This window comes from Protopterus annectens, chromosome 14.part0 (assembly GCF_019279795.1).
Source record: "Protopterus annectens isolate FY-2018-M chromosome 14.part0, PAN1.0, whole genome shotgun sequence".
Classification (NCBI taxonomy): Eukaryota; Metazoa; Chordata; order Ceratodontiformes; family Protopteridae; genus Protopterus; species Protopterus annectens.
Genome location: NC_056748.1, coordinates 585,171,554 through 585,183,987, shown reverse-complemented (window position 1 = coordinate 585,183,987; position 12,434 = coordinate 585,171,554). Strand labels below are relative to the sequence as shown.

At 41.2% G+C, this 12,434-nt stretch overlaps 1 protein-coding gene across 2 annotated transcripts in view; it reads left to right on the top strand.

The window, feature by feature from the left end:
- The window catches only part of PANK1 (pantothenate kinase 1), a 590,851-nt gene that overhangs the window by 185,776 nt on the left and 392,641 nt on the right, over positions 1–12,434 (top strand). For both annotated transcript variants that reach the window (XM_044056334.1, XM_044056335.1), the window contains exon 3: positions 10,775–11,028. In XM_044056334.1, coding sequence (XP_043912269.1) covers positions 10,775–11,028 — 254 coding nt within the window. The remainder of the gene's footprint in view (positions 1–10,774; positions 11,029–12,434) is intronic.

The following is a 12,434-nucleotide window of genomic DNA, read 5'->3' as shown; positions in this document are numbered from 1 at the left end:
TGGACAGACCGACAGGAATTCAGTTTGTGTTATTCCTCTGGAAGTCGTCATTCCCACACGTTCTTCCACCTCTTTTATCCTTTCTGAGGTCTGCGATACATTTTACGCAGATTGTTTTGAGGTGGGTTTCTCTACTCCATTCTATGGAGACTAGGGTTGCTTGGTATAGCTATCAAACGAGATCTGAGTAGTTACCGCCTAGCATTGTGGGATATAGGGGGGCCTCGAGCCGGTGGAATTAGCTCTTGAGATTTAGTATTGGCAGAGTCAGAGCCGAGGATCGGCTCCGAACCCATCCAGCAAGAAAGAAGGCAAGAAGAAGACAACTAACATGGAACGTTATGGTAGGCACATAACTTCTTATTATTGACCATGGGATAGGGGTAAGGCCAGTCTCTAACCGAATGGGATAGGTTAATTTAAGCATAAAAAGGGAAATTGGCAAGGCTTAAAATGGCCTACAAGGGCAACTTACCTAGTACTTACCTGTGAACCAGTGTGTTCCATCCAACAAGCAATGTTTGTGTTCACCAGTTTGTCAGTGATGCCTACATGCGGAAAATGGTATCAAATGAGTTAGCCACATGCAAGTATGCTGAGTATATACAAAACAGCCACCAACTGCATGAGTTACCCTATCAAAGAAGTTTATAAGGCAAAGATGGCATGCCCTACCTTTGACAAAGCTAAACTGATGTGGAGCCTGGACTAGAGATTATCAGCGTTAGAAAATATGTGTTTCATGGCCTTACAAACAAGGTTGGTAATGTTGATGGTCTGTAATTACCAGGGTTGTTGGTTGGGCTTACCCTTTTTAGAAGCAGTATGATGACTGTTTCCAGATTTTGGGGATTCAAGACTCCTGTTAGACGTGTGATAGAGGTTCCAATAGGCCGTGCTTGACACTGATTAGTAATTTACCTTGTTTATTATCAGGGCTAATGGATGTGGTGGTTGTTTTGTAGTGGACTGCTAAGACTCTTTTCATAGAGCTCATAAGAGGAGTCAGGGATTGAGGAATCAGGGGGGGGGGGGTTATGACTGGAGGAGGTGAAGTTTGCATTAAATGTTTTGGTGAGGTTATTAGCTGTTTTTTGGGAACAAAATGGGTGTCATCCTTATGAATCCGTACTGAACAATGATGGGTGTTATTTATGATAGAAGGATTTATAATTATTTTTGGAGTCCGGCTGTTTTGAGTTAGTCAGTTCTTAGTTTACGGAGTGTTGCCTTAAATTCTTTGCTAGCATATTTGAGTGCTCTCTTAAGTTGTGGAGTACAGTCTCTGAGTCTGACTATAAAATTAGCAGGGGGCATGGAGGTGCAGAGGGGCTGGCCCAATCCCCCTTTCAAAAACACTTTTTTTTGTTGTTGCATGCTACAAGATTATACCTTGAGAGCATGTGCAGTAATATGGCAACCTTTTGTATATTGTTTGTCAACATTAGCAAAGTCAAAAAAGTACATTTGTCAAACATGCTAATGCATTTCATCCCTTTTTAATGCTGCTGCATAGAAAATGTGTGTTACGTCTGGAAAAAAATGAATTGTGGATATTTAATTAGCTGACAGCACACAGTTCAATACTGTCATGCAATAAAATTAAAAGTGGGCATTGGTGAACTGTCATGAACTAGTAAAGCAGTAAACATGGACAAGCTAGTTAAATGTGGATTTTTAGTCTAGTGTTGTGATAAATGTCTGTGTTGAGGTTAAAGCCCCCGAATTCATTGTAGGAGAGCAGACTAAATAATATCTCTGTTGTACTCTGTACTGTTTATCTCACTTTTTTGCTTATAAAAGATAACATGCAAACTGTGTAAAGTTAATGGTTTGCTTTAAATTCACCTTGGATAACCTTTCCATCCGTAATCTTCATGTTCTGAACTTTCCATGAGCAGATCTGTTTTTTTTTTGTTGTTTTTATCAAAGATAACTTCATTAACCAAGACAGTCCAAGTTTGTGATTCTCTCTGTTGCTTTTGTAGTACTGTGCTAAAAGATGAGCTTCAGTTAATCAGGTCCAAGAGCTGCTATCAGGAATTTAGCAGGTCCATCCAGTATGCACCCCATTAGTTATGGGATCAAAATGTACCCCTTTATTTCAAATTCCTCGACATCGGCATTTGTACAGGGTTTGTGTTTCTGATCCATGTAAAATGGATTTCAGTAAAAAAAAGTGATGCGCTTTTGTCCCTTGCAATTCATCTTAGACCCTTAACTATAAATTTTCTTACTTTACTGGAATAATTGTTTCATTTTTAAAAAACTTGACAACAAGATTCACTCTAGAATTCTGTGCGTTATTATTTGTATGGCTGCAAGACATGATCCACTTCCATTAATGTTTTGATAAGTTTTACTTTCAAGTTTCATGCTTAGTGTGTTAATATTTTGCTAGACCTACACGTTTTTTGAAACTTTGTAGTCTTGGGTTAACAAGTGTGCAAGTAAATGGAACGTTCTCAGTAACGGTTTTGGACTTACTTTTGCACCATGTGATGTGCTGCCTACATTATCATAGGTTCATAGATTAGTACTAGGCTAAGTGCCCTTGGGGACATTTTAAGCCTAGCCAATTACCCCATGTCAGAATCAAACCCTGTACTTTGTGTCTGTAAAGTTAACACTTTAACCATTATGCCAACTTCCTTGATATACCCCCCCATATTTCCAAATGTAAATACACATTATTTTTTTACTAAATTCATGAGAAGCTCTTGGGCAAATTGTTAATCAGTTGTATATTTTCCTTGCCACACCTTCTGACAAAATTTATACTTGTTTTCTTGCTGATGTCACTATCGAGGTATTGTGGGGATGCAGCCATTATTTAATGGAGTGATTCACACACAGATGTTCATCGTGCATACAGCTGCAGTCATAACAGATGGGTTCTCCTGCCGTCAGGCGGGTCCTCGGTCGGCCGAATTCCAAAGTCTAGGTCCGGCGTCGGTTGTCGTCGCTTCTTCCCTGACGTCAGTGCGACAGGGGTATAAAAGAACCAGCCAATGCCATTTTCTTCAGTCTTTCTTGCCGCGCGGTGCCCGAAGCAGAAGCAGTTCGCAAGTGCCGGTCGGCCAGCTCCTGAAATTACGAAAATTTTGCAACCGAAGTCTTCTTGAAAGCTAAGTACCCCATTGGGGAAACTTTTCTTGCCTCAGAGCGATGTCAGACAAAGTTAATAATTGTATTTCATGTGGGAAGCAAATACCGCATAAGGATTTCCATTCCCTCTGTATTCCTTGTTTAGGCCCAGACCACGACGTTTCGGTCTGTCGCTTTTGTGCTACATTCAACAAGCGCACCATTAAGCATCGGGCGGAGTTCGCCCAGCATTATTTTGGCAAAACATTTAACTATATTATGTCGTCGGATACTCCGACTCCAGTTTTGTCTAAAAAGCGCAAAGATAAGGACCGACACACAAGGTCCGCGGCCTCTACCGACACCACGCCAAAGCCGACTACACGTGGTCTGGTTCTCAGAGAGGCGCCTACGCAGCCCCTGACTACCGATGACACTTCATTGGCGGTGTCTCCTGTGCCCGAGGTCGCAGGCTCCTCGGCCCACACCCCGACTACAGATACGAAGCCACTCTTGGAGGTGAATCTCAAACTGTGGACAAGTCTACCTCCTCTCAAGGTGTCTTCAGACCTTCCTCTTCTTTTTCCATCAAGGCTTTCACTAAGTCTAAAGCAGCCATGCATTCTAAGAGGCAAGCTACACAGGGCCCATCTCCAGGCTCCATGCCTAAAAAACAGATGCTTAAAATGGCTGAGGATTTAATTACTCTTATCAGGGGTTCTCAACCCCCATCGGACAAAAGGCCCAGAGTGGGGGAAGAATCCCCCTCCTCTGATCAGGGCTCCATTATATCAGAGCACTCTGATGAACAGGAACATTCTTACTCCCCTTTTGAAGACTCTGATGCAGAGGAGTCCATTCCTTCTGTATCCCCCCCAGAGGATTACTCATTTGGGGAAACTTTGCATACCTTAAGGGAACACTTCCACTGGGAAGGCCAAGATTATTCAGATTCCAAGAAAAGGCTTGGGGAATTTCTCTTGCTACATCAGCACAGGCCTCTGGCTATACCTCCTGTCTTGGACATTCTAGATGATGTGTACTCGGAGGCCTGCCTTAACCCGGATTCTCTACCTCCAGCCCCAGTCAAGCCTGACAGGTACTACAGGGTCCCTGACTCACACCAATTTCTATACAAAAGCCATGCTGCTGACCCAGAAACCATCTTACAGGGCCGCAAGGGAATTAAGTCCTCCACTGCTAAAAATCCATTACCTTCCGAGAGAGATTCCAGATCCTTAGAAAGGTGGGGAAAAAAGGTATATACCTCGGCCACCTTAACCATGAGGGCATTAAACTGTCAGTTCCATATGCTAAAGTACCAACAGTTTCTGTTATCACAATTGAGAAGTAAAATGTCACAACCTGAACAACCAGACTTGAAGGAGTTGCAGGATTTGATGCACAGTCCAGAACAAGTGGGTAAACATACCTTACAATGTGGTTTTGATGCTCTAGAGGCCTCTTGTAGAGCTGCTGTTACAGGATCAGTCATATGTAGACATGCCTGGCTCAAGGAACAAACCTTACCAGATCATGTCAAAGCTAAATTACTACATGCCCCTCTACAAAAGGATGTATTATTTGGTGCTAATGCTGAGGAGGTATTAAGGAAAATGGAGAAAAAGGCTAAATCAATGCAAACAGTGAAAGATTTTCTACAGGTACAACCCCCTCGTTTCAGTAGAAATTGGCCTTCCAAAAATTGGTCCTTTCCAGCTACTGACAGACCCCAAAGAGGTAGATACAGGCGCCGAGGGGCAGAGGGCAATCCCAAGGATCGTTTAGAGGCAGACAATGGCAAGCTCCTACACAAAGAGGTGGTGAGGATAACTAGCAACCATTCAGAAAGCAAGCCCAATGACTTTCCCCTTTGCATGCCAAGCAAGACTCAAATGGCAGCACCCTTAGGCGGAAAACTGGCATTATTTTCAAAAAATTGGCATATTGTCACAAAAGACAAATGGATCCTGGACATTATAAACAGAGGCTACAGATTCCATTTTCACACCCTTCCAAAAATGAGAGGCATGCCAAACCTGCCACACAATCAAAGGGCAGAGACACAAAGACAAATTTCAGATCTCTTAGACATGAAAAATATTCAAGAGGTACCTACACACGAACAAGGTCAAGGTTTTTATTCCAGACTATTCCTGGTATCAAGGAAGGGAAAAGATTGGAGACCTATTTTGGACTTATCCATCCTAAACCCATTTCTACTCGTACCAAAATTCAAGATGCTCACTCTACAGCAGCTTCTTCCCATGCTGGGCAAGGAGTCTTGGCTGGTAACATTGGACCTCAAGGAGGCATACCTGCATGTCCCAATCAGACAAAATTGCAGAAGATACCTCAGATTTCTTGCAGGTTCAACCCATTATCAATTCTCTGCATTGCCCTTTGGCTTATGTACTGCGCCCAGAGTATTCACGAAATGCCTGGCATCAGTAATTGCCTACTGCAGACTTCAAGGGATACAAATATACCCCTATTTGGACGACTGCCTGATCCAAGCGGACAGCAAGCACATTCTTCTGAAACATCTGGCTTATGTAATAATGTTGTTGAATTCTCTGGGATACACAGTCAACAAAAAGAAATCAAGGCTAATACCCTCTCGGAAAATAATTTTCCTGGGTGCCAACTTGGACACAAACACCCAGATGGCCTATCTCACGCCAGAGAAGCAGGGGCAACTAACTCAATACTTCAGAACACTAGCAAATTGCACAAGGCTGACTGCAAGGAAAATCCTGCAGGCTCTGAGATTCATGGCATCTTGCATCTTACTAATCCCATGTGCAAAGCTGCATATGAGGAAACTTCAATGGTACCTGAAAAACCTATGGTCTCAACACAGCCACAGTTTGGAAACAATAATACCACTAATTCCATGTCTTCAAAAGGAATTTCTGTGGTGGGCTCAAGCATGCCAAACAAACACAGGTCTCCCATTCAACAAGCCTCAAGCAAATCAAGTCATTACAACAGACGCCTCGGACTACGCCTGGGGGGCGCACATGACAGATCGGTGCAATCAGGGCAAATGGTCCCAAAAATAAAAGCACCTTCACATCAATCAAAAGGAGATGCTAGCAGTAATAAATGCTATTATAGCTTTCAAAGACCTTCTGCATCCAGGTCAACTATTGATAAGAATGGACAACACCACAGTAATGTGGTACATAAACAAACAGGGAGGAACCCATTCTTACCCCCTATGCAGACTGGCCATGTCACTTTGGAACATGGCCCTGGACTTACAAATCGAACTACAAGCACAGTACTTGCCAGGCAAGGAAAACACGCTGGCAGACAATCTAAGCAGAAATATGACAGATCCACACGAATGGAAGTTGCATCCTCAAGTTTTCACCGAGATAATTCAAGCATGGGGAAGGCCAGACATAGATCTCTTTGCTTCCCACAAAAATCACCAATTGACAACATTCTGCTCAAGGACTTTTCATCCAAAGGCCTGGAGAGTGGACGTTCTCTCTTTCAGTTGGACATCAATGACAGTTTATGCCTTCCCACCTCTTCCTCAGCTGCCCAAAGTTCTATTAAAAACCAGAGCAGACAGACCAAAGATGATTCTTATTGCTCCAGACTGGCCAAGACAACACTGGTACCCACTCCTGAGGAGCCTGACGCATTCCCCACCATGGACCCTGCCTCTAATGCCTCTTCTTCTGACTCAGCACAGCTTCAAAACTCTTCACAGTCAGCTAAAAACACTCAATCTAGCCGCATGGAAGATTCCTTAGCATCACAACAGACCCTACTCTCCAAGGAGGTGCAGGATGTTATTTTGGAGGCCAGAAGGCCGTCTACTAGAAAAGCTTACTCGGCAAAATGGAAACGGTTTTGTGTCTGGAATGAGAAAAAGGGCCAGGATCCTGGAAAACTGAACTTACCTCAACTATTACAGTATCTAGCTGAGCTGCTAAGCAGTGGACTTTCATTCTCCTCCATCAAAATCCATGCCTCAGCCATTTCTGCAGAATACAACACTGATCCACCCTTATTCTCTCACCCCCTCTTAAGACAGTTCCTCAGAGGGGCTAAGAATCTAAAACCCCCAAGGAAACAACCAATACCTGCTTGGGATCTCAATTTCATTCTAGAAAAACTGACCTTGCCTCCTTTTGAGCCAGCTGCCTCATCAGATTTGCAATATTTGTCCTGGAAAACAGCTTTCCTTCTGGCTATTACCTCAGCTCGTAGGGTATCGGAACTACAAGCTCTCATGGCTGTGCAGCCTTTTATCATCTTCCATCAGGACAGAGTTTCCTTACGAACCAACCCGTCCTTTATGCCAAAAGTGGTATCCAGGTAGCTTTGAATCAGGTTATACACTTACCTACCTACCTTTTATCCTAATCCTCAAAACAAAGGGGAGAGATTACTACATTCCTTGGACATCCACAGACAACTGTGTTATTATTTGGACAGAACAAAGCCTTTCAGAAAATCAGAACAGCTCTTTGTGTCCTATGCTATAGGAGCTCAAGGAGCTCAAGGAAAGCCAGTTTCCAAACAGACAATCTCAAAATGGATAGCCCACTGCATATGCTTTTGCTATTCTTTTCATGGCAAAACTGTACCTACAGGCATCAGATCTCACTCCACGGCTACCTCTGCAGCTTTTCTCAGAGGAGTTCCTACCAAAGATATTTTGGAAGCAGCCGCTTGGAGTTCTGTGCATACCTTCTCCAAGCACTACCACCTTCCACTATACTCCAAATCTAGAGCGGGCTTTGCCACTGCAGTCTTGCAGGGCATTCTGGCTTCTAGTTACACCTAGTGCCTACCACCCCTTTCTTAGCTTTGGGATTCTACCCATCTGTTATGACTGCAGCTGTATGCACGATGAACATAGTACAGTTTTGTACCTACTATAAATGTAGATGTTCGAGTGCTAATACAGCTGCAGTCCAGGTTTCCCTCCCTCCTTCCCCTCTTGGGACAGGCCTATTGGCTAACATCTCCTCATGCAACCTGATTGGGGTATTCATTCTTGATGTATTTGCTTGCACTACTGTGTTTTGATTATATGGCATTGCTTTATTACACAAATTTATGTATTGCCTTCCTTCTGGGGGCACCTGACATCTGGGGCAATAAAAACTGAAGAAAATGGCGTCGGCTGGTTCTTTTATACCCCTGTCGCACTGACGTCAGGGAAGAAGCGACGACAACCGACGCCGGACCTAGACTTTGGAATTCGGCCGACCGAGGACCCGCCTGATGGCAGGAGAACCCATCTGTTATGACTGCAGCTGTATTAGCACTTGAACATCTACATTTATGGTAGGTACAAAACTGTACTTTCCCTCTGATAAGAAAAAAAATTCCTGAAGCTATTTATTAAAGAACAGACAAAAATAAGAGGAAGGGTAGGGGAGAATAAAGCATTTTGGTACTGTGGCTATCAGATGCAGTGATGCACATCTGAACTCTTCATGGGCAATAAAAAACAAAATAGTACCGTCATTACTGACTTTAGAATAACCTTTTTTACCTAAGAGGTGGGGTGGAAAATTTCCATAAATTTCTCGTCTGGAGTTCAGGGAATGCCTTCTGTGTGGAGTCTGCATGTCGTCCCCGCGGTTGGGTGGGCGTTCGAAAGACGTGTAAATGGGCGTGCCTTCGTTGAATGTTGAACGTCGAGCTGGCACCTCGGCGTTGGTGTAAATCTACTCTCAATCATTAGTGGACAGGAGTTCCGCTGTGACGATCCCTAACCGGGAAAAGCCGAAAGACAACAACAACTTGTCTTCCATTACTACGTCTGACTTCTTGAGACACAGTACCTCAGTAGGAGTCATTTATTTGAAGTGCAGTGAAAAATGTAAGCTTGAACTTTTTTTTTTTGTGACCTATGTACATTATACTTAGAAGGTGTACGGGGAAAATGTGTGTGACAGAGAGAGGGTGTATGTATATGTGTTTGTGCATGTATATACATGCATTTTATATAGATTTAAATATATGTATGTGTGTATGTATGTATGTATGTATATGTATATATATATATATATATATATATATATATATATATATATATATATACATATATACACATATATTTAAATATATATGTATATTTTGTTATACACACACACATACACGTGTGTATGTGTGAACCTGTGCAAGAGAAACGGACATTTTAAGCATGTAAAGCAATGCGGTTGGTCTTGATTAGTATGAAAGGGGAGCCTAATTAAGAATGCTCTTGCATACTTCAGAGCAGTAGGACTTGTTTCTAATTTCTCTGGAGCTACAGTTTAGGGGGTGAAATATGGATAAAGGTTTGTGTGTGTGTGTGTGTGTGTGTGTGTGTGTGTGTGTGTGTGTGTGTGTGTGTATATATATATATATATATATATATGTCAATTTTCTTTGTGTGTGTGTGTGTGTGTGTATATATATATATATATATATATAAATTTTCATTGTGTGTAAATATATATATATATATATATATATATATATATATATATATATATATATATACACATGTATGTATATATGTGTGTATAATGTATTTGTGTAGGTGTTTGTGTGTATTTACCTGTAGTGGGATGTCTGTGGAGCATGGCCATGTGTGATTGAGTATGTGTATTTATGTTTGATTGTTTGAGGAGTGAGAACCTTGTGTGTAGAAGCTGCCAGTAAGCAAGTATGCTCCCACCCCCTTACAGACAACTTGTTACTGTTACTCTTCTGTGTTTGTTAAAAGGTTTGACAGTTAACTGTTTACTAGATGTCTATAAGGGAGAATGAGTATGATTGTTTGTTTTCTGACAGCTTGTAATCTGCCAGACCTTATGTTCATATGTATATATGTACATGCCTGTGCTACAGAATTATGCAACCTGGCATGGTGATCATCCTGAGCAGGTGAAAGGTTTGTAATCCTGCAGATTGCAATTTAATGTAATTCAGCAGCTTGCAGAGTATGAGTGACACTTAGTTTTTTTTTTTTTTTATAACAGAGGTATACAACTCGCATTATCTGAGCAGTGAGAGATGCACTGAGGTGCAGCTGTCTGTGACTGTCCACCAAGATTTAAGTAAGATTTATGAACAAACTCGTTCAGTCAGAATAAATCTGTGCAACCAGCTAACATAATTGATATATATTTGAAGAAGTTACTAGTGTTTGAGATTATAAAACTGAGACAGAAAAATCAGTAAAAGAAATGATCAAGATGGAGTACAGTTTTGAAGGAAACACATGAGATGATACATTCCATCACAGTTTGTTGCTTTCTTGCTTTAGATTGACTAGGCCAAAACGAGTAAGTCATCCTTAAGTGTTTTTTTTTTTTTTTTTTTTAACTGTGATCTTTTTCTGTTTTTACATGGGCTGCTTTTTGTGATATTTTACAGTGGCTTGAAATGTTTTCCAGAATATCTTTTTATATAGTGAAGTTTTGGTTGAATGTTCCATCCATGTTTTGCTGCCCTTTACCTTTTATGACTGGAGAGTGACCATAGACAGAAACTGGGCAGTTACCATGCACTGATGCGTATTGTTTGAGATACACAAAACAAACCTCTGTTAGTAAAACAATACTCTGTGCTTTGCAATCAAAACAGTTTTGTGGAATAGCAGAACAGAATCTCTTGGGAGTGAATTGGTATATGTAATCCAAGTAATGTCGTTTTGTTTCAGATGGCTAATCTGCGGCTTCACAAAGTGGACGAGTTAGATGCATTGATCCAGGGTTTACTGTATGTGGATTCTGTTGGCTATAATGGCCTGCCTGAGTGCTACTGTTTTGAAAATGCTGCTGATCCCGAACGGTGTGTGAAGAAGCCGTACTGTCTTGACAACCCCTACCCTATGCTGCTGGTTAACATAGGTTCTGGAGTTAGTATTCTTGCAGTTTATTCTAAGGACAACTTCAAAAGAGTTACTGGGACCAGGTATGTGCATATTAAAAATTCATTAAAGAGATCTTGGAGATTTCAGCTACAGTTGTGTGTAAACTGCCAGTATATTGCCACCTCACTTTTTTTCATAAATTAAAACTCGTACTGAAAGTGCCTGATTTAATAATCTGCCCTTGATACGACTACCATAGGTATGATCCTGAGCTGAATGCATATGGCCTAACATTCATTAATTCAAATCAAATGATACTTTTTGTTGGTAATTATAAGAATCTTTTGCAGCTATTGCACTGTACATCAGGTGTGACTTTTCCAAAATTAAAAAAAAAATGCAGTTATTTCCCAGTGACTCCCAACCTTAGAATAATCTGGTCTATCAGCAATTCAGAAATGGATTTAAAAAGTATGAGAATACTGAGTGTTTTGCAGGTTGATTACGGGCAAGCACATGAAATTTGAATTGGTGTATTCCATTAATTACTGGAAAGTACTTGGTACAAAAGTATTGTGTTGGATTTGAGGGGAAGCATATCTGCATTACTGTAGTCCCAGACAAAACTTTGTTTTGTGTGTAGACCTGTATTTTTTAATTACACCAAACAAGACTTGTTTTACTAGTCTCAGTGATGTACTAGCATCAGGGAATGTGATGCATTATCACAGCTGAAATGATGTTACATCTTTGGTGGTAATCTCACTTTTGGAATAGTTCTATAAATGTGTTGAATAGTTAAGTTCTGGATTTGCCAACCTTCTGTCATCTGTTCCGATGTCCCATGGTGCTCCAAACATTAGATATACGTTCCATTCCTTCCTAGCTTTGAGTGAATACGTTTGACTCCAGGCTGGAAGCTTTCATTAGAACTTATTGTAATGAAATTGGTAAATGAGTCTCACTGCATTTTGTTTAAGAAACGATGCCCCCATGCAGTCTGACCCTGTCCAGGAGCAGTTGAATGTTTTGATATGTCAGCTTTTTACATGAAATGAGGTTTTACTCTCTGGCCTTGTTCAGTGAGGGGTAAGTACTGTAACCAAAAGCTGAATAAATTAGATATGGCACAGGCTAGACAGCACAGAGGTGACTATTGCTTAGCACTGCTGTGTTAATCCTGTATCTTGTGTTATGAAAAGAACTCTGTTATACGAAATATGGTAATTGTGCATACATGCAGTGCACTGAATGTTATTGTTACAAGGAGCATAACCTAAGCTTATACTGTTGGGATGGCTAACAGTGTTCACAGTGTGATATACGGATAAAGGCAGTAAGTTGTAAAAAGCTGTATACTGCAGTTGTAGGTTTGGTACTCACAGCAGTCTGTCACACTTTCCCACTTTTAGGAATATGTTTAACAAATATTTATGAGAAGCTCTTTACAGTGTATTTATTTATTTATTGGACATTTGTTTACCAGAAAACACTATCTGGGTCATAA